The sequence below is a fragment of the Podarcis raffonei genome, chromosome 8, assembly GCF_027172205.1.
Source record: "Podarcis raffonei isolate rPodRaf1 chromosome 8, rPodRaf1.pri, whole genome shotgun sequence".
Lineage (NCBI taxonomy): Eukaryota > Metazoa > Chordata > Lepidosauria > Squamata > Lacertidae > Podarcis > Podarcis raffonei.
This window is the reverse complement of record NC_070609.1, coordinates 28,296,094-28,323,171: the sequence shown is the minus strand read 5'-3', so window position 1 is coordinate 28,323,171 and position 27,078 is coordinate 28,296,094. Positions and strand designations below refer to the sequence as shown.

At 43.2% G+C, this 27,078-nt stretch overlaps 1 protein-coding gene across 5 annotated transcripts; it reads left to right on the top strand.

Moving 5' to 3' along the window:
• Positions 1-166: 166 nt before the first annotated feature.
• On the top strand, positions 167-20,560 carry NIPAL3 (NIPA like domain containing 3). Of its 5 annotated transcripts, none has more exons than XM_053398772.1 (13): positions 167-225; positions 591-777; positions 2,659-2,925; positions 7,991-8,059; positions 8,169-8,340; positions 9,629-9,688; positions 11,520-11,641; positions 12,910-13,006; positions 14,353-14,488; positions 16,188-16,276; positions 17,026-17,089; positions 18,050-18,144; positions 19,557-20,560. In XM_053398772.1, exons 3-13 carry the CDS (start codon positions 2,833-2,835, stop codon positions 19,754-19,756), a joined length of 1,197 nt encoding a protein of 398 aa, XP_053254747.1. In that variant the 5' UTR covers positions 167-225; positions 591-777; positions 2,659-2,832; the 3' UTR covers positions 19,757-20,560. The 5 variants fall into 5 exon arrangements, 4 of the variants coding, with proteins under 4 accessions (XP_053254747.1, XP_053254744.1, XP_053254746.1 ...); XM_053398769.1 differs by having other exon boundaries at positions 11,496-11,641; XM_053398771.1 differs by having other exon boundaries at positions 591-789; positions 11,496-11,641.
• The last annotated feature ends 6,518 nt before the right edge of the window (positions 20,561-27,078 follow it).

Sequence of the window (27,078 nt, the reverse complement as noted above, 5' to 3'; positions counted from 1 at the left end):
CCGGTCGCTTTAAGAATGCCGTATTACACAAGCCAATGGCTTCCCTGATCGGGGTTTCCTGTGTGTGTGAGTGGCAGTGTCCAGATCAAATAGGATGCTTGTTTTTTGAGGAGCGAAGCCCCGCCCTGCGTTCCGAGCGCTCCATCAGCTGCTGGGAAAGAAACATTCTGCTTTCTGGCTGCGAAGGTTGGGTAACACATACGCCCACCTGGGGACTAAGACAAGGTGAGTGTTTCGGGGTGCTTTTGTAAAGGGAAATGGAGTTTTGGAATGGATTTAGAAATGAATGCACTTGAAATAATTTGTTTTTCCTGGATGTTTGCAGTCTTACTTAATAATTCAGTCGTTTTTTCACTGTTAAATGCTACTATAAAAAGCAATCAAACAAATGAATTTATAGATAATCAAAGTGATCTTTCGTTTGTTTATTAGTAGCCTTCAAGCTTTTGAGAAACGGAGAAGTTAAAATGTGACTTTTCATTAACCAGGAAGTAAGAGGGAGGAAAACTTGCTTTTAATTCCACCTGCTTATTGTCCCTCTTTTATTCCCTTTTATTCGGTCCTTTTTTCGTTCTTTCTTTTTTGGGAAGTTTACATATCCTGAATGTTCACATAAAGGCCAGTTCCACAGGGACAAGCGATGTTAAGTCTATCATGGTGGAAAGCCATCCAGAGTATCTTGTGGTGCCTTTTGAAAGACGAAACGATTGATTGTGGCTTTCATGCGCCGGAGGCCCAGCGCGCTCACTTCATGCAATGCGTTAAGTGGTCAGTCCAGTAAGTGCGCAGGTATACTGCACATAATATATCTGCCATTAAATGCAGGGCAGGGGGCAGGAGAAGGAAAATGTTGTATTTTTATGTAGACGGGGGCTAAAACGCCCAACAGTGTAAAAGAGAACTGTGTGAGTTGCCATGGTGCACAAAAATGAATACAGTACCAGACCCGGTCACAGGTAGGTATATGAATAAATATAGAGTGCTATTAATTAATCCCTGTGTTTCAAAAGTTTGGCACCAACTAGAATTGCATGCACACGATACATGTAAAGCCACTCCCCTCCCAAATCCTGAGAACAGTAATTTGTTAAAGGTGTTGGGAGTTGTAACTCTGTGAGCGGAAAACTATAGTTCCCAAGAATCTTGAGGTGGTAGGGGGTGGGATGTGCTTTAAAAATGTACAGTGCGTCCACAGCCAAGTTGGGCGTTTAGTGTTGCTGGTCCCATAAGTGTGGAACACTCTTCCAGCAAGCATCCTTAAGACGTCACTTGAATCCTTTTTTACGCTGGCAGGCCTGTTGGGTTGTTTAAACTTTTTAAAGATGTGCCTTTCACTTTCACGATTCCTCTGCATTTTTACGGTATTTTGTGCTTTTTGCACTTGTAAATTTTGTTGTACAATGCCCTGATACTTTATATGAGGAGCAGCCCATAAATATGTTTAATAAGTAAATAACACAGAATTGTTCTGAAAAGAGTTTGTGATACAGATCACTGATTTGCTTTCCCTGCACCCCATAAGAGAAGAGTTGCTGTGAAAGGGGGGCGGTAGAGAGGATTATATTTGGTATATTACTTAGTGTGTTATATTTATCTGAATGTGAACTTGGATTAATGCCTAAATCAGTTATTTGCTCTACAGAGATTAGTGAACTTTAGAATTCAGAACTGGGGACAGACTGTAGGCAAGGAATTCTGCCACGTTGGTGTTTGAAGTAGGGGAATCACATTGAGAAACCAGCTGCCAATTGCAAATAACAGACAAGTTGTAAGTCACCTTGGAGCAGTCCCTGTTTGCTAAATACAAGTAAAATAGACATGCTAAATTAGATCACTCCCTAGGGCTTGTGGGAAGGATCTGTGGTTCTTCAGATATTGTTGGTACTCAAACTCCCATCACCCATGTTCATGGGCAATGTTGGCTGAGGCTGATGTGAGTTGGAGTACTAACAATATCTGAAGAACCACAGGTCCGTCCCGCCCCCGCCCCCCCCGGCATAAGGAATTTTTTCTCTTCCCTCCACCATCTGCTCCACAAGGTATGGGGAACCCCAGAACAAATTCAGAAGTGTGCAATGGGGATGAAGAGGAAGGGAAATTTCCATTGCACAAGCAGAATGTCCTTACATGACAGTGTTGCTGGGTGAAACCCATAGGAAGCTGCCTTATACCGAATTGGACCATTATTGGAATTGGCTTGCCTTTAGATTTTTACATGGGAATAAGCGTCACTGAAATCATCAGTGTTTGCTTCTGAAGAACATAAGAAACTGCCTTATTCTGAGTCTGACTGATGGTCTGTCTAGTTCAGTATTGTCCACACGGACCAGCAACCGCTCTCCAGGGTTACAGACAGAGAATATTCCCAGTGCTGCCTGAAGATGTTGGGGATTTAACCTGGGACCTTCTGCACCTATGCAGTTTCCTCAGGTGTAATATGTGCTGTGTTCTGTGCCAGCTACAGCTTCCAGCGGAGTCTCAAGGGGAGCCCTGTACGAAGTGCAGCATGTTCATGGCTTCTATGCTACATCGGTGCTCTCTTACCAGTGACCAGGAAACAGAAGCTTTTCAGAAACATCTGGTCATCAGTGTGTCTCTTTCTGGAGTAAACTTTGCCCTCTCCCCCCCCCCTAATTTTTTTTGTTTGTTTCTGTGCAGGAAGCAGAGCAACAACGGACAAGATACCTGGTCCCACCCCATCATGGCTCCTCTGTAGTGGCAAAATGCTGAGGAGAAAGATGGATCCAGTTGTTCCCTGGTTGGTTTAAAGCACTGCTGTAGTTATAACTAAGCAAGAAGCAAACTGGAAAAGGAATGCAGAAGTAAACCAAAATGGAGAGAGCAAATGGCCCTGGTCTACAGCTCCAGCCGCTTGCAACATTGTCTGTACCGCAGCTGGCTCATGAGGATTCCTTCTCTTACAAGGTAAAGTTATTTTCCATCCTAGATTATTATCGAGGTTGCTACAGGACAAAGGTGCAGGTAAAGAGACTTCTTTTGAAAGAAGTAATGAGTGTGAGTTGCTGGACATTTACAATGAAAGCCTTCTTACCCAGCCTCCAGTTTTCCCAAGGTTTTTGAGAAAGATCATAATATTTACCAAAATATCTATGAAATACAGTAGTTTATTTATTCAATAACCCAAAAGTTTTCAGGCTGGCAAAAACACAAAAAGTTTAACACCCTCACAGCTATTAATTTCAATTTCTATTCATTTATTAAATGGATATTTAATATTTAAAAGAAAGGAGCCTGAAATGAAAGTCAGTGTGGAGGAAGCAAAAAAGAATCATGTCAAAGGTATCTTTTTTGCAGATGCCACCAATGGTATGTGAGGCATTCTGATAAAGCAATGCTCCAGCTGTTATTAACCGAATTTGGTCCTCTTTTTTCTCTTTTATTGAAGGATATCTTAATGCCATCATCAACACTGAAGGTGTTTGTGGAGGGGATATATTAATTGAAAATGCCTAGTAAACCGATAGGGACGCAGGTGGCGCTGTGGGTAAAACCTCAGTGCCTAGGGCTTGCCGATCGCATGGTCGGCAGTTCGAATCCCCGTGGCGGGGTGAGCTCCCGTCTTTCAGTCCCAGCTCCTGCCCACCTAGCAGTTCGAAAGCACCCCTAAGTGCAAGTAGATAAATAGGTACCGCTTTATAGTGGAAAGGTAAACGGCGTTTCCATGTGCTGCGCTGGTGCTGGCTCGCCAGAGCAGCTTCATCACGCTGGCCACGTGACCCGGAAGTGTCTCCGGACAGCGCTCGCCCCCGGCCTCTTAAGTGAGATGGGTGCACAACCCTAGAGTCAGACACGACTGGCCGGTACGGGCAGGGGTACCTTTACCTTTTTAGTAAAACGATGCCTAGTAAACCAGATTGGTAGCTGGGTTGCTATTGAGGGTATTTGGCAAGCCAACATGACAGTGATGACGGATTGAGGATTGGAGTGATCATTCTGTGATATTATGGCAGTGGACAAAGCTGTATTTAACTTTTGAATAAATGTGTAGTAGTAATAATAATAATAATAATAATAATAATAATAATAATAATAATAAAAAATAGCCAAGACTGCAGAAAAAATACCTTGATTTATTACATATTTCCCCCATTGCAAGTGGTTACAGTCATGTTTTCAGGACAGATAGACAAAAGAAAGTTCTTCTTCACATAGTGCATAGTTAAACCATGGAATTCATTTCACTAAGAGGTAAAGATGGCCACCAACTTGGATGGCTTTAAAAGAGGATTAGCCTACATGGAGGCAAAGGCTATCAGTAGCTACTAACCCTCTTGGCTATGTTCTGCTTCCACGGTTGTAGGTGATATGCTTCTGTTTACCAGTTGCTGGAAACAGCAGGAGGGGAGCGTGTAGTTGTGCTCAGGTCTGCTTCTGGGCTTCCCATAGGCATCCTGTTGGCCACTGTGAGAACAGGACAAGCCTGCTGAGAGGTTTAGAAAGTTAGTAGGCATTTTAATTTGTTTTAGTCTGTTTTACTGCAGTTTTAACCATCTGTAAGGATTCTAGATAGGTTGGTCCTTTGACCTGACCGCCAGAGCTCTTAATTACCGTATTTTTGTGTGTATAAGATGCCCCCATGTATAAGACTATTTTGGGGGACTCCAAATTAAGAAAACACCCCTCAGCACTACCTGTGTATAAGATGAGCCCCAATTTTAAACCGACCGTAATTTTTTGGTTAAACCCCCCCCCTAGTTTTATACACGGAAAAATACGGTATGTTCCTACTCTCAGCGGCTCAGAGTGACAAACAAGCTTCTCTCTGCCATTTTATCCTCACAACAACCCTGTTTTGTAGGTTCCTCTTGTCCTCCAAGGGCAATCCAGGGAGCTCCAAGGCTAAATGGGGATTTGAACCTGGGTCTCCCTGGACTTAGCTCAGCACCCTTAACCACTTACACCACTTCAGTTCTTTCCGTGAAGAAGGTTCCTAAATTGGTCTCAGTTAAGCTGTGCTTTTAAATTTTTAATTTAGTGTTTTTAAAATGGTGTGGTGAATGGCTACTTGGGGTTAGTTTCTGCTTTGGCACTGCTGCCTTGCATTCGAGAGCTGCCTGGAAGGATCAGGGCAGGGAGGGAAGAAGTTTCCTCTGCATTGACCTGCAAAATCAAGCTGGCTAAGAAACCAGCAGAATCTGCTATAGTTATATTTATAGAAGCCAGAGTAAGTTGCCGCTTGGGCTGCTGCTGTTGTCATTCCATTCTTGGGTCTTAGGGGGAGGCCCTCAGGCCTGTTCATCAGCTCAGTTGATAGCTCAGTTGGTTAGAGTGTGGTTCTGATAATGCCAAGGTTGCAGGTTCAGTTCCCGTATGGGACAGCTGCACATTCCTCCATTGCGAGGTTTTAGACAAGATGACCGTCAGGGCCCCTTCCAAATCTATGGTTCTATGCTTCACCACAGTTTTGATGTGCAGTGCATGAACATGATAATGATGGTGATGATGAGTTCTTCATAATATATTTTTATATCCCGCCTTTCTCCGAACTTGGGATCCAAGGCCACTTCCAACACTTAAAAACATCATTGTAAAAAGTTACAGTATTTAAAAATGGAGATTTTGCAAAGAAAGCTCAACAACTTTGCCCCCAAAAACTCAACAATCCTGTGTAAATTTGGGCTGAGTACACACTATACATTTAAAACACACACACCAGAAAAAAAGAAACCTGGGTTTTTTGACTTGTTAAGGGTGCTGCAATTTGTAGCTCTGTTGAGGTTAGTTCCCAGGATTCGGGGCGGGAGAAAGTCATGCACTTCAAATGTATGGTGTGTACACAGCCTTAGATTCATTTTTTTAAGGTCCTAAATGTAATAGTATCTTGATTTAGCATGTGACGGCTGAGTTGCTTTTTATCTTTTAGTTACACACATAGCCTAAATAAATATACATAGGTTTTGTGTTTACATACATGGTTATATGCTTCCTAGGGATAGTCACTTTTTTAAAAAACCCTTAATCACATCTTTGAAAGAGCACAGCTTGAAGGGTATTATATCCCTTCATTGTGTTACTAATTAACTTTTCTGAAACAATGCACAGGATTTTTTCCCATGGAGAAAAAAACATCACAGAGAAATTTCTACCGAACATGACTGTTGGAAGGGAGGCTGTGACTTGGGGTGACATGAGGGGGGGGGCAGCTGAGCTTTCTGCCTGCTCCACAGTGTCCTAAGCCAGACAAAAGCACATGACAGTGTATGGATATTACCTTAATGTACTACTGACAGACAGTACGAAGTAATTTAGCATTCCAGTGTTGCATGCTCCTGTTCCTTCAGTGCTGTCCAGTGTGCTTCACCAGTCTTAAGCCCTCCCCCTTGTCAGAACATAAGAAGACCCTGCTGGATCAGGCCAGTGGCCCACCTAGTCCAGCATCCTACTCTTAAAGTGGCCACCTGAGTGCCTTTCGACTCTCCCCTCTGTTGTTTCTAGCAATTGGTAAGCAGAGGCTTGCTGCCCACAACAGTGGAGGTAGACCATATCCATCAGGGTTAGTAGCCCTTGATATCTTTCTGCATGTCTAATCCCTTTTTTAAAGCCATTCAAGTTGGTGGCTACCTCCTGTGGGAATGAATGCCATAATGATACACTTTGTGAAGAAGATGTACATTTATTTTGTCCATCCTGGATCTTCCAATATGCAGCTTCATTTGATGGGTCCACAAGTTCTAATGTTAAAGGTACCCCTGACCGTTAGGTCCAGTCGCAGACGACTCTAGGGTTGTGTGCTCATCTCACTCTATAGGCTGAGGGAGCTGGTGTTTGTCCGCAGACAGCTTTCCAGGTCATGTGGCCAGCATGACTAAGCCGCTTCTGGCGAACCAGAGCAGTGCACGGAAACGCCGTTTACCTTCCCGCCGGAGGGGTACCTGTTTATCTTATTGCACTTGACATGCTTTCGAACTGCTAGGTTGGCAGGAGCAGGGACCAAGCAACGGGAGCTCACCTCGTTGTGGGGATTCGAACTGCCAACCTTCTGATGGGCAAGCCCTAGGCTCTGTGGTTTAGACCACAGCTTTCACCATGCCATGCCTAATTTTATACAGTTCTGTCATGTCTCCTCTTATTCGCCTTTCCTCCAAGCTACAAAGCCCAAAAGGCTGCAACCTTTCTCACAGGGAAGTTGCTCCATCCCCTTTATCATTTTGGTTGCCCTGCTCTGAACCTTTTCCAACTATACAATATATCATTTTTGAGGCACCCACTATGGAATACACTTGGTGTACACTGTTGAATTGTGTAACTGACTGAATTGTCAGGTCTTCAAAATAATTTCAAGTTAAAGGTTTGTATTAGTTTGAACACTAAGGCTGCTGTCTGCTTAAAACAGCATAATCCTGCGCATGTCTACTCAGAGGTAAGTCCTATGGAGTCCAGTGGGGCTTACTCCCAGGTAAGGGGTACAGAACTTCAGCCTAACTGTGCGATCCTAAGATTGGCCCACAGGAAAACTGAAGGCAGTTCATTTGCCATATCCATCACCTTGCTGGACTCTGGCCCGCACAACGGAAGTGAGGAGCACTCTTGTGCTTCTTTCCCTTTAGCCAACAAGAGGGAAATAAAAAGGATTGAGCTAAATAAAAAGAAGGGAAAGGGATTGGATTAAATGGCTTCAGGACTAGTGTAATTTATTGTCCAGCTCAGGGGGAAAGGGATTGTGGGAAGGACTAGTAGGTACGAGAGAACCCGTTGCCGTTACTGGTGGCTGAATTTGCTTCCCTTTGGCACAGTGTTGTGATGATGTTGTAAGCCACCTTGGCAGAATTAGAATTTGTTTGACTATTTACATTGAAACTGCCCTAAGGCTGCAGACTGATAGCTACTTATGTCACAGACATGTACATGTCAACTCGGAAGAAAGTCCCATGTTATCAAGCCTTATACATCCTTGGCCAGTCAAGCATGTTTTCTGTATGTGCAGGTGGGGTAGAAAGCTAATAACTGCATATATCATTTTTTCTTGCAGGAAAACCTGATTGGTGCCCTGCTGGCTATTTTTGGACACCTCGTTATCAGCATCGCACTCAACCTCCAGGTGAGCGGTGGGGGAAACAAAAGCAAAAGGATTCCAGAGCAAACCTCAGCAGCAAAAAAATAATAATGCCACTGTGACGTCTTGTTGCCTTTTCCCCTTCTCTCTTTAGAAATACAGCCATATCCGGCTGGTGGGTTGCAAAGACCACCGAGCCTACTTCAAGACCAAGACATGGTGGTGTGGCCTGTTCCTGCTGTTCCTGGGGGAGCTGGGGGTCTTCTCTGCCTATGCCTTTGCGCCCCTTTCCCTGATTGTGCCACTTGGTGCCGTGTCTGTTATAGGTAAACGTATCTTCACACAAGTTTGTCTTAGTTAAGAAGCTTGAAGGGGAAGGGGGACACAGAAGGCAGAGTGTGGCTTTCTTCTTAAATATGTATACATACATACTTATGTGTGTGACATTTCACAAGCCTCCAGTTTGACTTAATGTTTAATCCTTGCCATTTTTCTAGGTGCTCCAACTTATGGGTCTGTTTTTAGAACATTTTCTTATATCAGAGATAGGGAATCTTTTTGGCTTGGTGGGCCAGGTCGCAGCCCAACTTTGTCAGGTGGGTGGGGCACCCCACCTATCAATCTCCTGACATCATAATGATGTCAGGTGATTGATTGGTTGGTTGGTTGCTTGGTTGCTTGATTGATTGATAGGTGGTTTGTCTTGCCCACCTGCTGAAAATCCCCTGCATGGTGTTTTCCATGTTCTTGACAGCCAACTGGTTGCCAAGCATTTAGAAAGTGCAGTGCAAGGGGATTTGCCAGCTCAGTACTCAAGCCTAGGGCAGACAAAGCTGCTTTCTGCAGGGATTGACTGCGGGGAAACTTGTTCATGCAACCAATCCCACTGTGTCTCTGCCAGCCCCACACCTGATGTCACATATGATGTCAGCTGTGGGATAGGTGACCATCGTTTGGGGAGCACTGCATTATGGGCCAAATTAGGACCCAAGTCATGCCAAATTTGTGTTATAGTTACTTTATATATTTATATTATATTTGAGACGCGAGTGGCGCTGTGGGTTAAACCACAGAGCCTAGGACTTGCTGATCAGAAGGTCGGCGGTTCGAATCCCCATGACGGGGTGAGCTCCCATTGCTTTGTCCCTGCTCCTGCCAACCTAGCAGTTCGAAAGCACGTCAAAGTGCAAGTAGATAAATAGGTACCGATCCGGCGGGAAGGTAAACGGCATTTCCGTGCGCTGCTCTAGTTTGCCAGAAGCAGCTTAGTCGTGCTGGCCACATGACCTGGAAGCTGTATGCAGGCTCCGTTGGCCACTAAAGTGAGATGAGCTCCGCAACCCCAGAGTCATCCGCGACTGGACCTAATGGTCAGGGGTCCCTTTGCCTTTACCTTTATATTATATTTATTATGTTTTTATTTTGTGGTTATATTTGTTTTATAGCTATCTATATATAGATAGAGTTTATATTTGTACTTATATGTATTCTGTTCGTTGGTGGCTTTGCAAGCTGCCTTTGCAAGGGTTTGCACCCTAAAAGGGAAGCTATATAAGTACTTTACTCTCCCTCATGTTAATAACATCCTTCACCTTTCATTATTTTCTCACTTAGCAAGTGCAATCATTGGAATCATATTCATTAAGGAAAAATGGAAGCCGAAAGACTTCTTGAGTAAGTTCTGGATTTTAAAATACCTTTTTAGCTCTGGCGTAGAATGTGGCTTTCTGTTGCTGCTTTTCCTTTACTGCCTCCTCACTCTCTTCTGCATGTGTGTACAAGTTGATGAGAACTGGTTCCTGGCACTCAGTCCTGGAAGCTCCCGTTGTTCTTGCAAATTGCTTTTTTCTTCTTTCTTGGCTTCTAATTTGTTAGGAACGACCTTGTGAGGGCAGGCTAGCTTTTCATTGTTTCGGAGATGCAGAGCTTAAATTTGTGAGTGTTGCTAACCCAGCTGCCTGCATATAGTAGTTCTGTGGCACGCTGAGAGCCTGAATAAGAGGAAAGGGGGAGTTTGCAGACACTTCTTTGCCTGGAGGTTTGTCTCCCTTCTGATCAGGGGCTGTGCACAAGTTGGTGGAAGGGAGCCTGGCTGGAGCCAGCTGCGGTAGCTAGGGTGGCACAACCTGGACAAGATGGGCATTGAAGATCATGTGGCCATTAAATAAAATAGCAATAAGTTACATTAAGGTGTTCCCTCCCCCTTTCTCATCTCTAATTAAACTGGGTGGGTGTTTAAGGTGCATGATGAAATCTAGGTCTCTGTGTATGCAGAGGCTTAGAGGGGGCAGAAGGCCAGGCAAGGGGGCACTTGGAGCATCTAGTGGGTTCTGTGCCAGCAGCCCAACGCAGTAAAGCAAATTCAGTCAATGAATACTGCTGGCCAGCCTTACAGGATCAGGAAGAGACAGGAATATATAAAACTCAACATAAGCAATTTTTGCATAACAGGTTCTGAGCAGGATCAGTTTGAGAAGTGAAAATGTCAGGCACTGCTGGCAGTATTCTTAAATGTTCAGAACCATTCTTATCTAGCTTATTTATATATATTCCTCTCTCTCTGTCGCTCTCTATATGTATGAAATTGCTATTTATGACTCTGCATCTATGACTACTGGAGAGACTTGGCATGAATTTTCTTCAGAGTTTTGCACACCGCTACAGAAACCAAAACAGTTTAGCTTTATTTTACTCTGGATTTTGCAGAATTTTAGCATTTTTATGGCAAATAGCACAGTACTTGCAAAAGACTGAGTAGTCTATATACCACTAGCAATCAATAGATCTCAAGGTGGTTTGCATTTAATAAAATCCAAGTGCCTAGGTATACAATAAACACAATCTCAAGCATTCTTAAGTAAGAAGAAAATCAAAGTATATAGATATTATGCTGTTTTGTATTTATCACAATAATCATATCCATACAAAATTCAAAGAAATAGAAAAGTATGAGTGCACATATATATATATATATATATATATGTCAGAATTGCTATGCAAAGCAAACTCTCAAACAATATCCATATATCTTAACTATAATCGTAGTTGTTATAAAGTTGTTAGAAAATTGTTATAAAATTCTGAAAAACAAATGTGTGTGTGTGTGTAGTTGTTAAACAAAAATCAAGCTCTCAATAATATTCAACCATCCTCACAATCTCATTCTCACTCCCTTACAAATAGCCATTACACATTTATTTATTTCAACCATTTATATATCTTGTATTTTTATCTTGTGAACTTCCCTGATGAAGGGTAGTATATAAATCTAAATAATAATAATAAACTATTTAAAACCAGATTTTTCTTTCATAAATCCCTTCCACACACCAGCCAGTAATAATCAAACTCATCAGTCATCAATAACATGGACTATCCATGACTCCTCCCATTGTCCTTCTCTTGTGTATGTCGTCCACACAGCCACAGGCCTCTGAACTAACCCACTAACACAGCTTCTCCTCCCTTCCTCCTGCCAAAGGGCGCTATGTTTTGTCCTTCATAGGCTGTGGCTTGGCTATTGTCGGGACATACCTGCTGATAACCTTCGGGCCTAACAGTCATGAGACCATGACAGGAGAGAACATCACTAAGCACTTGGTCAGTTGGCCGGTTCTCTTGTATATGGTAAGGAGGCCAGTCTTGGAGTGATACTATCTGGGGTGCTTTGCCTACATCCAAGAATCTGCTTGCCTAGTTTGGGGTTTTAAGGAAAAACGTTGCCCATGGGCTTTTTTTTTTTTTTAACAGGGAAACCTATGCAGGTTTGGATATAGAAAAGGGGTTATGGGTCTCCTTACAGCTGCCCACACTTTCTGAAACTGGCGTCCTTAAATTTTGGAGAATCAAAGACCCTTTACTGGCAATCACTTGAAAGATTTTATTTCCCTAGGTTTTTATCCTACACTAACAAACTGTCTCTGAGCTGAGGCCCAAAGGGTGTGTCATCTCAACCTCTTCCACTTCATTTTCATAGCTGGAACATCATAAGATGCCCATGTGGTTCCCTCTAGATACTGTTGGACATCAACTTCCACCAGCCCCTACCAGCATGGCCACTGGTCAGGAGTTCTGGGAGTTGTAGTCTAGCAACATTTGGAAAGCATACCACATTGGCTACTTCTTAAGCAGAGGAATGTGGGTTGAGGTGGGGACAGAGATCCCCTGCAACAGTGTAGAGGAGGGTGGAAAGAACAGCATATTGGGACTGGATGCTGGAGACAAATGGCAGGTGGCTTTGTTGCTGTCCTAGGTGAATTAAGAGCTCCATCATGCACCTGCTTGTGAGCTTCTCATTGTTGCTTGAAACAGGATGCCAGGCCAGATGAAACTTGGCTCTGGTCCATCAGGGCTCCCTTTACATTTGTAAAGACTGAAAATGGCAGAGCATGTGCCTGGGGAAGAGGTAAATCTCAGGGAGGGCATATTCACATTGCATAAGGCTACCTCCTTACTAAAGGGTAGCAGGTCTGAGGTCTGGTTGGATGGGTGACCAACTGGGAAGCACTGCCTCGGGTTCCATGACAGAAGAAAGGCAGGATATAAACAGAAGAGGACAAAAATGCATACCTTTGTGCTATGTAAAACACTGTAACTTTCTATGTGCCGAAATATTTTTTTAAAAAAATTATTATTATTTTAAATTTCAACTGCATCAGACCAACACAGCTACCTACCTGTTTCTATGTGCCATCAGGATAGGATGGAAATTGGAGGAAAAAAACAAAATTCCCAGGTTGCTGCGAAACGAAGCAGCTGTTGCCCATTCTTTTTCCATTTCCCAAATGGAGTCGCCTCTCCAGTTCTTAACAAAACTAAAGTGTGTGTTGACTTGTTTGTTTTTATAGCCCATATTTATTTCTGCATGGTCTTCTTTTTCTTCTTTTTTCTCTTAGCTGATAGAGATCATCATTTTCTGCCTGCTGTTGTATTTCTACAAAGAGAGGAAAGCTAACTATATTGTGGTGATTCTGCTGTTGGCAGCACTCCTGGGTAAGCTTCACGCATGCGCTATGTTCACACAACATTGAAGATTCAAGCACGTGGCTTAATCTTCCAACCACTGTGTCTGTTGAGTCAGAGTAGGCCTGTGGTTAGTTGGCTGCCTAGCTTGTTTGTCAAAACTTTTATACCACCCTTCTTCCTAATGGGTCCCAGGGGTAAGGTGCACATATTACCAAAAACAAAGCAATGCCCGCTGCCCATATCGGAATTGAAATTCATGAATTATGAAAGCAGGGCTAATGCAGCATAGTTCTGTGTATTTTTATTCCAGTATCCCTGCTGTTGTAAAGCAAACAAACAAAAAACAGCCTTTGTTTGTTTGTTTGTTTGTTTGTTTGTTTGTTTGGAGACCCTCCCCCCTCCCCCACATAGCTACAATTGTCAGAGCTGCTTTCACAGTCGGTCCTTCTTGGTGAACTTGGGAATTGTAGCTCTCTGAGGGGAATAGAGGTCTCTTAACAACTCTCAGCACTCTTAACAAACTACACTTCCCAGGATTCTCTGGGGGAAGCCATGCCAGTTTAAAGTGATATGGTACCGCTTTAAATGCATAGTGCAAATGGAACTGTAGTCAAATGGTGGAATTCACTCTCACAAGAGCTAGGGATAGCCACCAACTTGAATGGCTTTAAAAGAATACTAGGCTCATTCACGGAGGACAAGGACTATGTTTGACCTCTACTGCCAGAGGCCTTATGCCTCTGAATACCAGTTGCTGGGAATGGCAAGTGGGGAGAGTACAGTTGTGCTCAGGTCCTGCTTGCAGGCCTCCCAAGAGCATACAAGGACCCCTAGACTGTTAAGTCCGGTCAAAGGCGACTGTGGGGTGTGGCGCTCATCTCGCTTTCAGGCTGAGGGAGCCAGCGTTTGTCCACAGACAGCTTTCCAGGTCATGTGGCCAGCATGACTAAACTGCTTCTGGTGCAGTGGAACACTGTGACAGAAGCCGGAGCACATGGAAACGCTGTTTACCTTCCCGCCACAGCAGTACCTATTTATCTACTTGCACTGGTGCGCTTTCGAACTGCTAGGTTGGCAGAAGCTGGGACGGAGCAACGGGATCTCACCCTGTCGCACCACTGACCTTCTGATCAGCAAGCGCAAGAGGCTCAGTGGTTTAGACCATAGCACCACCTGCTGGCTGGCCACTCTGGCTGGCCACTGTGAGAACAGGATGCTGGCCTAGATGGGCCACTGGCCTCATCCAGCAGGACTCTAATGTTCCCGTTGGTGGGACTTGTGGAACTCATTACCATTGGACATTTTGCTTCCTGTGACTGTCATTTTCCTTGTTCTATAGTGATGGGAGGGTTGTTGTCTTAAATATGTTTTAGGTTCTATGACAGTCATCACGGTGAAGGCAGTGGCAGGCATGGTGGTGGTTTCGATACGAGGGAACCTCCAGCTGGGCTACCCCATTTTCTACATCATGGTGGTTTGCATGGTGGCAACAGCATCCTTTCAGGCAACGTAAGTGGCTCGGAGCATCCTTCCTCTCCCTTCTTCTAAGAGCAACCTTATTTTCCAGCTGTAGCGTACAACTGAATGTCAGCATAATTGAAATTTAATTAAAATGAATAATACATTAAAGAGCAGCCCCAGGGGGGAAAGCTAGGTAATTGTATTGTTCGTTGTTATTACTGGCAGTGGGCCTTTTAGTAGCTGTTAGCTGCTTTTCCTCTTCTACAAAGTACCTTGTGACATTTTAAGGATACATTTGAGGAACGCCTTCCCGTTGCTTACAGTCAATGTGCTGCAGTGCAGAAAAATTGCCCTTTTGGGTCAGACCAAACAACCACCCATTCTGACACTCTGGCTGCCGAGAGTGACCAACTAGACAGCCAACCTCCGTCATCGTTTCTTAGCATCTGGTGATCTAAGATCTGCTGCCCCAGGACGTCGAGGTTTTGTTCTTAGCTACCAAGGCATAGATAGGTAACTTTTAGCTTACCAAGCCTGATCTGTGTCTGTTAAGAAAAGAAAAAGCATTTGGGTTAGTGCAGACTGAAGGGGAAAGCAATCAAGGGGGAGAACTATAGAGCATCATTGGGGAGTCTTTAGCCCTCCAGATGTTGGAATCCAACTCCCATCGTCAGTGGTCAGGGATGATGGGAGCTGTAGTCTAGCAACATCTGAACACATTCCTCAAACCCTGCTGTAGAAGGAAAACTGTATAGGCTAGTAAGCTGGAGCTAAAGTGTGGTGGAAGAAGAAGAAGAAGAAGAAGAAGAAGAAGAAGAAGAAGAAGAAGAAGAAGAAATTTTAATTTATTGTTATTATTACCCACCCTTCATTCTGTAACTGATGTGGAATAGTTCATAAAGTTTTCAGATGTATACAGTGTCTGCTTTAATGGAGAATAAAAGGAATCAACGATTGTTATGATTAGGTCAGCCTCTTTTGAGCTGTACATATAAATAAAATATTAGCTGGATACCTAACTATAGACACCTGGATTCAAATCTCCACTTGGATGTAAAATGCCCTGGGTGATTATCTGAACCTAATGTACCGTATTTTTCGCTCTATAAGATGCACCTAGTTTTTGGAGGAGGGAAACAAGAAAAAAAAATTATGAATCTCAGAGCCAGAACAACAAGAGGGATCGCTGCGCAGCGACAGCAGCGATCCCTCTTTCTCTTCTGGCTTCTGGGATAGCTGCACAGCCTGCATTTGCTCCATAAGACGCAGACACATTTCCCCTTACTTTTTAGGAGGGAAAAAGTGAGTCTTATAGAGCAAAAAATACGGTAAATTACAGGATATGGGGGTGGGGTGAAGCACATGTCTTCCACTCTGAGCTCCTTGGCAGGTGGTGGTGCAAACATGTAATAACAAATGGAGACTTGGTGATGACCACTGGCTTAGGTAGCTTTTTAAAAGAAATTGGACAGAAGAATGCAATATAAAATCATATTGATGGCTGTTTTAACCATAGCTGATAAGTGGAACTTCCAGCTTCAGAGGCAATCTACCTCTGTATACTAGTTGCTAGGGGATATGTGACAGAAGAGGGCTCTTACCTATCAGTCTGACCCCCTGCTTTTGTTATATTTAAATACTTAATGTTTTTAGCAACACACTCCTTAAATTGAATGATTGATTGATTGATTGATTGATTGATTGATTGCATGCCTGTTTAATTCTTAATTCTGCTTCTTGATCGTAGGTTTTTAACACAAGCAACACAACTGTACGATGCATCACAGATTGCCAGCATAGGATACATCTTGTCCACTGCAATAGCAATTACGGCAGGTAAAAGACATAAGGAAAAATAACCTAAACTGGTGGCTGGAGCAGGTCAACAAATTTCTGTGGCCTGAGATGGGCTCCTAAGAAAATAATGTCTGATGGGAGTTGCCATCCAAAACATCTGGAGGTCACCAGGTTGGCAAAGGCTGGATTACAGCATAGCATAGTTTCACTGGGAAGGGCCATAGCTCAATGGGTAGAGCACGCAGAAGGTCCAAATTCAATCCCCAGCATCTACAGGTAGGGCTGAGAGAGACCCCGTTGAAGCCCTGGAGATCTGCTGCCAGTGAGTGCAAACAGTACTGAGCCAGATGGAGCCAAAGGTCTGACTCTGTGTATAAGGCAGCTTCCTATGTTCCACTTAGGTTCATACCCAGAGTGTAGTTTGCATTCAGAAGCTCATTCTTGGAAAGAGATAATGTTTTATGTGACACATTCAGTATACTTTCTGAAAACAAGCCAAGGATCTCTGTCTGAAGGAACTTATTCTAATGTTTGCCAGTAGTGAAGGGAAGGGATAAACAAGGGTAATAAGGGATGACTGTACCAGATGCCAGGAGTGAAGTTATAACTCAACCTTTGGCCAACTGTTGCCCTCCAGGTCTTTGGAACTACTACAACTCCCAGCTGCTTCCCATGCGTAATATAAAATGAAAAAACAGTTTGATTACCTTTGTCTAGCAAGTGGCAAAAACTTTGTGTTTGAAGATGCTGTATGTCATGTTTCCATTTCCTCCTCCCTCCTGTGTCAGGTGCAACCTTCTACTTGGACTTCATTGGAGAAGACATACTTCATATATGCATGTTTGCCTTGGGGTAAGTTTACGGTATTGATTTAGGGGTAGTGCGGTGTGCTATTATTTTGGGTACTTTTGCTTCATCATTTCGTTTTACATAATCTGGGCAGGGCAGGTGGGAATTCCGAATTCTTAGCACCTCAAAGCCTTAGTGGCTGCCTTAGTCCAGACTTTGCTGTCCTGGTGCACTCCAGACCTTTTGGACTACAACCCCAGCTATCACACATGTAATGTGACATTATTAAAGACCAGCAGGCTGTCAGTTCTCACGATCCAGAGAGAGTTTTCTTTTATGAGCAGTCTCTCTCCGTCTCAAGGCAGAAGGGACTTCTCTTTCCCTCTACTACCTCCTGACCCAAACCATTCTGCCCCGTCTTGGCGGATGTTGTAAGCCAAGAAAGGCAGGAAAGCAGGTGAGTTAATGGTGCTCTGGGCTCCTTTCACTAGTTCTGCCGTAGACAAAGTGGTGTCCAAGTTGCTATGTATACAAGCAATTTTAGGGTGGTGGTGGTGAAGATATTTATTTTTATTTTTACCACACCCATTCTCCTAAAGTTGCCCAGGGCAGCAAACAATAAAGTAGTACAATTTAAAATAAAGTGAAAACATTTTGAAATATCAAGATCGAAAAACGTTTAAAAACAGTAACATATAGCCAATGATTGCACAGTTTCGTGCTCAAAGCAGGCTGCAGAATTACGATCTTGTTGCAGGAACTCGTTTTATTTAGTGTAGTCTACAAATAGCGCTTGCATAGCACAATGTTACACCAGTAAGATCTTTTCTAGAACTGTTTACAGTATTACTTTGCCTGATGAACTGCATTGGTCAGTAGGAAAACAGCTTTTTCAGCCTTTTTAAGAAACAACTGGCTAACATGAGATCAAGTTGTTGTTTAAATTCCTTTGCTGTCAGCTTCTTTGCTCCTTCTGTTATTTCACAAAGCAATTGTATTCTCTTATTCCCCCCACCCACCCAGGTGCCTCATTGCATTTTTAGGCGTCTTCTTGATCACTAGAAACAAGAGGAAATCAATCTTTTTCGAACCGTACATCTCCATGGATGCTATGCCAAGTAAGGCCAAAAAAAATAAAAATTCTTTCTTTTTATGAGCAAGTTAATAGTGACACATTTTTTAAAATGTCATCTGCCTGCCTGGCCCCAGCTGCATTACATATTTAAAGCAGTATTCTATCACTTTCAATAGCCATGGCTTCCCTTCAAAAATCCCCAGAACTGGTTTTATTGGGCCTGTTTTATGGACAATTATCAATCAATCATTTTACTTGTATGCCGCCTTTCCAAAGTTAAAATTATGCTCGAGTCGGCTTACAACATATAAAAAATTGCGTAACTACAAACATAACAAAAGTAGTCAAACAATATGCAAAACATCAAAAAGAACACTACCAGATTGAACAATTTCCACATAAATCATATGATCAAAAATAAAGATACCAAAAAAAAGCAGCAACAGCAACGGCCCCCAAACAATACCCTCTCCCCCAAATAATACCCCAGTCCAATATTCTATTCAGCAGCCTCAGCTTTTGTAGCTGGAGTCAGCCAGCCAGCCAGAGCCTTGCCCTCTCTCTCCTAATGGTGTCCCTCTTGGTGGTGGCTGAGCCATCCAGTTTGCCAATAATAGGTCTGAGTAACCTGTGGTTCTCCATTTGCTGTGGACTCTTAACTCCCATCAGCCCCACCAGCATGGCCAGTGGTCAGGGATGATGGGAGCTGGAGTCCAACATCATCTCGGCTGGCCGCAGCTCAGCCACCCCTGGCCTAGGAAGAGTGTTTTCAGTTTTCAGTTGTTTGTGGTCTTGACATTTACTATTACTTATTAAGTAACAACTTACAATAAATATTGCTTAAAGAGAGGAATATCTGCTTATTTTAATTCTTTCACAATTCTTTACAAGTCCTTTGCCAACTGCCTCTGACTCTTCTATGTGTTTTGAAGCAAACCTCTCTGGTGTCCCTTGACATAAGTAACAGCCATAGAATGATTATGGAGACACTTATAGGGAGTTGCCTCACGTAAATCAGGGACTGAGAAGCTTTGGCCCTTCAGATGTCACCGAACTCCAGCTCCCATCATCCCCAGCCACCATGGCCAAAAATCAATGGATGGTGGGAATTCTAGCCCAACAATATCTGGAGCGTCACGGGTTCCCCAACCCTTCCGTAAATGAAGCCCTTTATTTATTATTTGGTGTCTTATTATGCAAAAGATCCCAAGTTCAATTCCTGTCAGTTGCCAAGTGAAAAGGACCTTGGGTGTTAAGGCTGGAAAAGATGCCAACCTGAGGCCCTGGACAGCCGCTGCTGGTCAGAGGATGTGACAGATCAGTGTTCTGATTTAATATAAACCAGCTTCGTATGATTATGTGCTTAAGTAGGAAAGAAAGCAGTTTATAGTCCCTCACCCCCTCAAAAAAAGCCCCTTTCAAATGACATATTTTCCCTCCCCTTCTTGTCTGTAGGCATGCAGAATTTGCATGACAACGGAACGGCAGTTCAGCCTGAGCTCAAAACGTCATTTTCCTATGGTGCCCTGGAGAACAACGACACCATCTCTGAGATCTACGCACCTGCTACGTTGCCGATAGTGCAGGAGGAACATGGTTCGAGGGGGTCATCTGTGCCTCCCTACCGGGTCATGGAGCATGGCAAAAGGGAGTGAAAGTCCTTGTAAGGGACTGGCATAATGCCTCCAAGTGTAGTCCTCTTATTTATTCATCCCTTCTTCTTTTTAAGCACCGCTAAGTCAACAAACAAAAAAAAAGTCAGTTTATTTATGGATTAAGTGTGTATGGAATGACAACTTTAAAAACTGAACTGTATTTAAGGGTCCCCTACCCGTGTAATACGAAAGCTAAGTTGATTGTTGCAGGACGCAAGCAGCTGCATTGGCCTCGCTAAGCTAAACTGTAACAGGATGTATAGCTATGTCAAAAGGAACTCAGGATATTTTGATGGCTGCAATATTGCTGGTCAAACAGCAGGAACTAAAGGGTGAGTTTAGACTCTGTTTTCCTGATAAAATTCCCTTTATGATCACATAACACGACTCAGTATGGGGGTTGTACGGGTCTCAAGCAAAGCTTTGGGTTCGTGCGCCTTCCCCACCACATATAGATGGTTGTATCCAGCTTAAGTTTTACTCAGCATGGACTCATTGAACTTAATAGACCAAAGTTGTCCATTTATTTCAGTTCCTCCGCTCTGAGTATCACTAGCATTGGATACAACCCAGAATATTTTTAATATGAACCAAAGCTTACACGTGTCAATTCCTGTTTTAATTAGACCTGCTCATGCTACCTGCCTGCTGCCTTGTACCTTAAGGAGAAAACTAGCCAAACATTTGAAGATGTCAGATAAGATTGAGACTCTCAACAGCAACAGCCCACAAACACACAGCATGCAACTGGCTTCCTGCCATTTATCTTGCAGGACAGCAATTTAGACCTTCCCTACAAATGTCGATTCATATTGTGGGTCAGAGATTGCATTTTGAATGCTCCCCTTGTGTGTGGGGAGGGGCTCATTCCTGCCAATAGAAAAGTTAGCTCAGCGCGGAGTGGGCTGGGATGGAAACTTGTCATTGTGTTGCTATTGTGTACATGGTTTGTTTGCTTTTTTATTATTTGCAGAAAGTATTTATATGGGGCTTCATTCCAAAATGGCAGAAATAAAATCTAAGTACTAACTCCCCTCCTTTCCCCCCCTCCCCTGTCCAAGTTACAGGTTGCTGTTGCTTTCTGGACCCTTCATACATCAGAGCTCCATGGCCCTTATCATGAAAAAGTTATTTGCACTTGGTCTGTGGTAATGAATGAGCCTGTGGTAATGAATGGGCTAAGTTAATCGCCACCTTAAAGAGTTATGAAAATGGATTTGTGTGTGAGTGCGTATATGAAGCACTTTGAATAAATTTGCAGAAACTCCAGGACCCCACACTAACTTGGCAGTAGTTAATTCTAGATCCAGGAATGGAGAACCTGTGGTCCTCCAGATGTTGATGGACTTTAACATCAGCCTCAACCAGTGTGACCAGGGATGGTGTGAGTTTTAGTCCAGCAACATCTGGAGGACCACAGGTTCTTGACTGCTGTTCTAAATCAAGATGGGGCCTTATTATCCTTTTTGTTCCCTCCATCTTTGCCTGCAGGCTTATTCATGATAACTCCCCATCCCATTGTTCATCACCTGAGTTGGGATATAGTATACAACTTTCACTGATTTTAGCTTTGGAGGAGATGTATGCTGTGAATCACTGACTGTCTGGTTGACTGTTTCCGTTGCTCATACCATAATGCTGCCTTTTAGGTTTTTGTCTGTCAACTTTGGGTCTTTTTGTGATAGGAATGCATCCAGAGGAGTAAACCAGAATCTCTTAGATGTAGGTCTGGAACCAGAAACCAATTGGACACTTATTTCAGCATTTAAGCAACTTCAGGAATGCTGGTTGTTTTTCCTCTCTCTGCCTTTTAGGCTGTTTTAATATATTCACTTTTAAAAATATGTGATCTGCATGAAAACAAACCCATCACGTAAAACGTGGTTGATGCTAACCATGGGGTATTTAATCTTTGCACATTTGCTTTAAACTTTTCAGTTAGGTCTGGAGGTAGGGAACCAGCTTTTTATCTGCAGCATGCTTTGCATTTTCCATGATGCACTGTACACTTCAGGCAGAATGGCATTATTAGTAGACTAATAATTCAGGGACGTAAATCTTATTGAGTAATTGGTGAATGTTGACCTGGCACCACCATCTTGGGGGAACCCCCATAAGGTCTGCTTCATTCATTTTTCTACTATGCAAAATGTTTTGCTCATTAAAAGAGCTACGTAGCAGAGGAGGTGAGGTAGTGTAGGGGACGAATGGGCCTTTTAATTTCCTTATTGCCTTTCCATTATAAATGAAAGAGGTTGTTTTCCAATTGTACAAGCATGCTGGAGACCTTTGTGTGATTTAACCACAAAATGACATCTGTATTCTCAAAACTGCCTGTTCCAACCACAGGGTACTGAACCTCTGTTATTTATTGTTTGGGTTCAAGCCCCAAGCAGAAGAATATGACCCTCTCTGTTGGTTGGTTATACTTGATGCTTTTTTAATGGTTTCTTAAGTGTTAATTTATTGAATAGAAACTATTTACTTTTTTTTCTTTTTTAGCTCTGGGAAGAGAGAGTGCCTTTTTAGAACAGGAAAACCTCTAAGCCAAAAATAGACATGACAGACACACACACACACATATCCTGACAGACATGTACTTAAAAGCAACTGTGGGGCCTTCACTTTTATTTAAAGCAGTGGCCAATCAAGGATAAAAGTGTGTTTAACCCTTTCAATCCTGCACCATTGCCTGCATCTCCCCCCCCCCCCTCCAAGCAACCACTAATAGGAACTGGAGGATAGGATTTTGAATAAAGACAACACTGCAGGGTGAAAAGGTTAGTGCACCTCTCTCCCTCGGTGCTGCTGTTCAGATCAAAAGGGGGGTTTTTTATATTGTTGTGGAAAAATAGCCACATGTTGTATTTGAATCAGGACACAGCCTGGGGCTCCTTTATTTCAAGCATGCAAGGAGAAGCAGCCTGACACCAGAGTGTTACAAGCTGCTCTGCCCCAAGCAGAGAATCCCAAGCTTATATAGAAAAAAAACAGACTAGCATGCTTCTTTATCTCATAGTACAATGTGTTTTCAAAACAAGCCCAAAACATATTCACCAACATAAGCAATACACTTTTGGTTACAGAACAGCTTGCATGTTGACAGAACCTCCTCATTTTCTTCGCCACCCCTCTCATCTTGTCACATAAACAAGGTGTCTTGACCAAAGTTTAGGCCTGGCCATCACGCATACCCATCACTATGCTGAAGTCTGCTTCTGGGCCTGTTTTGGGGAAGGAGCAGCATCTCACTAGACCAGGTATAGGGAACCTGGCCCTCCAGGTGTTGCTGAACTACAGCTCCCATCAGCTCCAGCCTCCATGGCCAATGGTCAGGGATGATTATGCACTAGACCATAATTCTTTTTTATTTCCAAGTTAGGACAGTTCCCTGAAACAAAAGTTCCTTTCAAACACATAGTCATCTTAGAGGCTTGGGTCTTGGCAGGTTGTCTTCACCTCCACTCTCTTCTGCTTAGTAAATGTTGTTTCCCACTGTACAAAGAGATACCTCTTGTCTTTTGTCATTGAGGCTTTTCAACCCGGGGGCACGTGGGGAAGCGTCATACAGTTCAATGGTAGAGCATCTCTTTTGCATGCCTTAGCAGGTAGGACTACAAGAGACTCCTGTCTGAAATCCTGCCAATCAGTGTTGGCAATACTGAGCTAGATGGGCTAATGGTCTGACTCAGTCTAAGGTGGCTCCCTATATGCCAGTGTAGGATGCTTCATTGCTCTAATGCTGAAAATACTAAGGCGTCTTGTGTAGTGTCACTGGAAACCAACCAATTCTATGGGTAGAATATCCATGGTCAGCAGAACACTGTATCCGTAAAAGAAGATAGATAACTTCAGCTTCCTGAGGCAAGAGGGTGACATTATTTGAAGGGTCTCTTTTGGTGCTTTGGATTTCTCCGTGGTTCCAAGTTCTCAACACAGGAGTCAGGTAGTATTTAAACCCCTATCTATGCTGGACAGCACTTTGGTTGGTCAGCATTAGAGGTCTGGATGGGTTCCCTTATATGCTGTCCCCCATGCCCCTGCCCTGTTTGTCTAAATGAGCAGAAGAAAGAGAAGCCCATCACACATAGCCAGACCTCTCCTTGGGCACAGCTCCAATATCCCCAGTAGAGAAGAGTGGCTGACTGTCAAATCCATCAATGGTGTCTACTCCGGATTAGGCAAGGAGCTTCTATTAGCTTGGATTGTTTAGGAATATCTAAGCTAGGCTTGCTGGCTGGGTCTGATAGGAGTTACAATCTAAAACATCTGGAGGTCACCAGGTTGGGTAAGGTTGATCTACATCAGATTTTATTTTCAGGATTGTGGCTTCACTGTATGGCTCTTTTATCATTCTTAATTCTACACCATCAAATCTGATGTTGACTGGATGTACTGTCAATGTTTTCACAATAGTGCTGTGTAAATAAACTGAGCTTTATGGTACACCGAAAGTAAGACAACAGCATCTTTTGCCTTTTTTGTGTTAACTGTTTTTAATTATTTTATGTATGAATCACCTTGTGACAGTGGTTTAGAATGTAGTTAATAAATCAATTATAACAGCAGCAACGTACTGCTGGTTGGGGGGGGGGGACCTCTGGAGATATCTGCATGAGCGAATTGGCAGGGATTGTTAGGCATCCCCTTCGCTCACCACTGGCTCCTTTTGCAATTACTGCCCTTTTCATTCACAGTGTCTTGGCAACCACAGGTTTGGTAACTTGCATTTGCTAAGGTAATATGTTGTTCAGTCCTTCTAGGATGAAATTAAAATGTAATTTTAGGTTGGCGGGGGGAATGCAAGCTGAGTTGCAGCCCATGTATGTTAATAAGAAAAGGTTAATGACTTCACAAGAGGCTTGGCCTGTGCATGCTTGACAAGAGGAAACCTTTTAAACGAAAGCCTGCATAATGTCCACCTTCCTGGTCTTTGAAATAATAAAAATTTGAAGCCTTCCAACTAATATATTTATGCAATCAGGTTGATCGTTGGCTCAGCGTGCTGCCAGTGAAGCGCTTGCCAACATAATTAACACTGGCCATATGGATTTTATTCCAGGGAAGTAAACAGAAACTAGACCTGAGAACATTTTTTCATTCATTGTATCTGGGCCCTGAATTACCAGTCATGGGGGGGGGGAGCAACGGAAGCCATCTGTCCCTAAATAGGAGGGCACTTGGTTAATGATGGTAGAAAGCTTGATGTATATGGAAAAATACAGGGATTAAGGAAGAAATTGTTTCTGTTTGAAATAGTTCACATTTAGGCAAACATGCCATTTGAATGAATAAGAGCATGTCATTCAGAGGAATCAAGAGATGCAGCTGAGGTGCTAGACAGGTTTGGGGGCAATGATGGACTGGATGTGAACCAGCAAACTGAAGCTGAATCCTGAAGACAGGTGTTACGTGTTTCAAGTTATCAAGTCCACAAGGTGGGAAGACAGCCTGCTCTGTTTGGGGTTGCAGTCCCTTGGAGGCAGCAGTTCATTGCTTGGGGGTACCCCTAGATCCAATGCTGTTATTTGTGGTCCAGGAGCCTCAGTGGCTAGGAGTGTCTACATCCAACTGTGGCTAGTTTGCCAGCTGCAGCCTCTTTTGGACATACCCGCCAAAACCCAAATTAAAAGGTAAAGGGACCCCTGACCATTAGGTCCAGTCGTGGCCAACTCTGGGGTTGCGGTGCTCATCCTAGCATGACTAAGCCGCTTCTGGCGAACCAGAGCAGCGCACGGAAACACCGTTTACCTTCCCACCGGAGTGGTACCTATTTATCTACTTGCACTTTGACGTGCTTTCGAACTGCTAGGTTGGCAGAAGCAGGGACCGAGCAACGGGAGCTCACTCCGTCGCGGGGATTTGAACCGCCAACCTTCTGATCGGCAAGTCCTAGGCTCTGTGATTTAACCCACAGCACCACCCGCATCCCTTAACACCCAGATTAGGATGCTCCTTTTTTTGTTCTGAGCTCTTGTGCATGCACAAGAGTGTGAGACCAAAAAAGAAGCAGCTTGCGCTCTGGTGCGAGCCAGCTGACTCTTGATAGTTCTTCCACCCTCGGAAGTTCAGGGTGGCACTGGCCCAATGATCTCCCCACATAGGTGTGCTTGGTACTTTTGCTATAGAGCTTTTGGCAAATGCTGAAAAGCACACCTCTCTACCCCAGCACTTAAGATGTTTGTTTTCAGAGTCTGCCCTGTTCCTGTGACTGTAATCTGTTTTACCTGTTTTTCATTCTGAATTGTAACGTGCCCTGGGAGCCGCTGGTGGCATTATTATTTATTAATTTTTAAAACTCTGAATGTCTTGGGGCCCAAATGCTACCAATATTTGCCAACTTTCGTACAGGGAACATCTGAAAATGAAATAAGTGTATAGTCTCTAACTTTTTTATTTTCTGCCAGAATTGAAGCAATTTGCAGATATGGGTGCCCTGTTTGAGGGGATGAAGCCTGCCAAATTTCAGGATGGTAAGTGCAGTGATTCTCCTGCATGAACAGGCATTACCATTTTGGAGTGGGTAAAATGGAAATCTCTTAACCTCCTCTTGTAGGCAATCAGTCTGAAAATTGTTTTTTTTTTAAATATTTTTTATTAAACAGTTTTTATAATCACACAAACATAACATAAAAACAGCAAATACATAAACAAACAAAAACAAAAACAAAAATAAAAAACAAGTACCATTTCATATCTTAATTTCATATACCTTTCTTCCCCGACTTCCTCATGCCTCCCTTTTCTGTATTCCAGATTCTAATCAATTATTCAGCAAATCTTCCCTTATTTTACTTTAAGTTTAAGTTAATCTTCCTTATTCTCCTTGTCTTAACCATTGCTAATAGTAACCATTTACTTTCCAGTCCAACATCATTCTAACTTTCATTAATTTTGTAATATTTCTTTAGATAGTCCTTGAACTTTTTCCATTCTTCTTCCGCTGCTTCTCTTCCCTGGTTAATCAGTCTGAAAATTGGTACCCCTGGGAAAGTAACAATAGGCTGGCAATGCACAACATAACTGAAAGCTTTATATAAGGGACATACAGGCCAAGTTGACTGGAGGAAAGAACCAGATGAGGAGGAGGAGAAGGAGGGAATAAGATCAGGAGGGGATACCCTTCTCATGGCCCCACAAAGGAGTGTTTCCCATTGTGTAGTGACCCAGGAAAGTGCCTGCTCTGTGGTAGCACCTAGATTGTAGAACTCCCTTCTCCTGGAGATGCATCAGTCATCTTTGGTACTAACCTTTCATCTCCAACACAAGATTCAGCCAAGCTTTGGGAAACTTGTCTAGAGATGCTAATTTTGCAGGCATGC

Bases quoted from the DNA above. Each gene is read 5' to 3' on its own strand.
- NIPAL3 (XM_053398770.1), top strand. From the start codon at position 2,833: ATGGAGAGAGCAAATGGCCCTGGTCTACAGCTCCAGCCGCTTGCAACA. The intron at 13,007-14,352 runs GTAAGCTTCACG...AATATGTTTTAG, and splicing joins GCTGTTGGCAGCACTCCTGG to GTTCTATGACAGTCATCACG. The intron at 17,090-18,049 runs GTAAGTTTACGG...CCACCCACCCAG, and splicing joins ATATGCATGTTTGCCTTGGG to GTGCCTCATTGCATTTTTAG.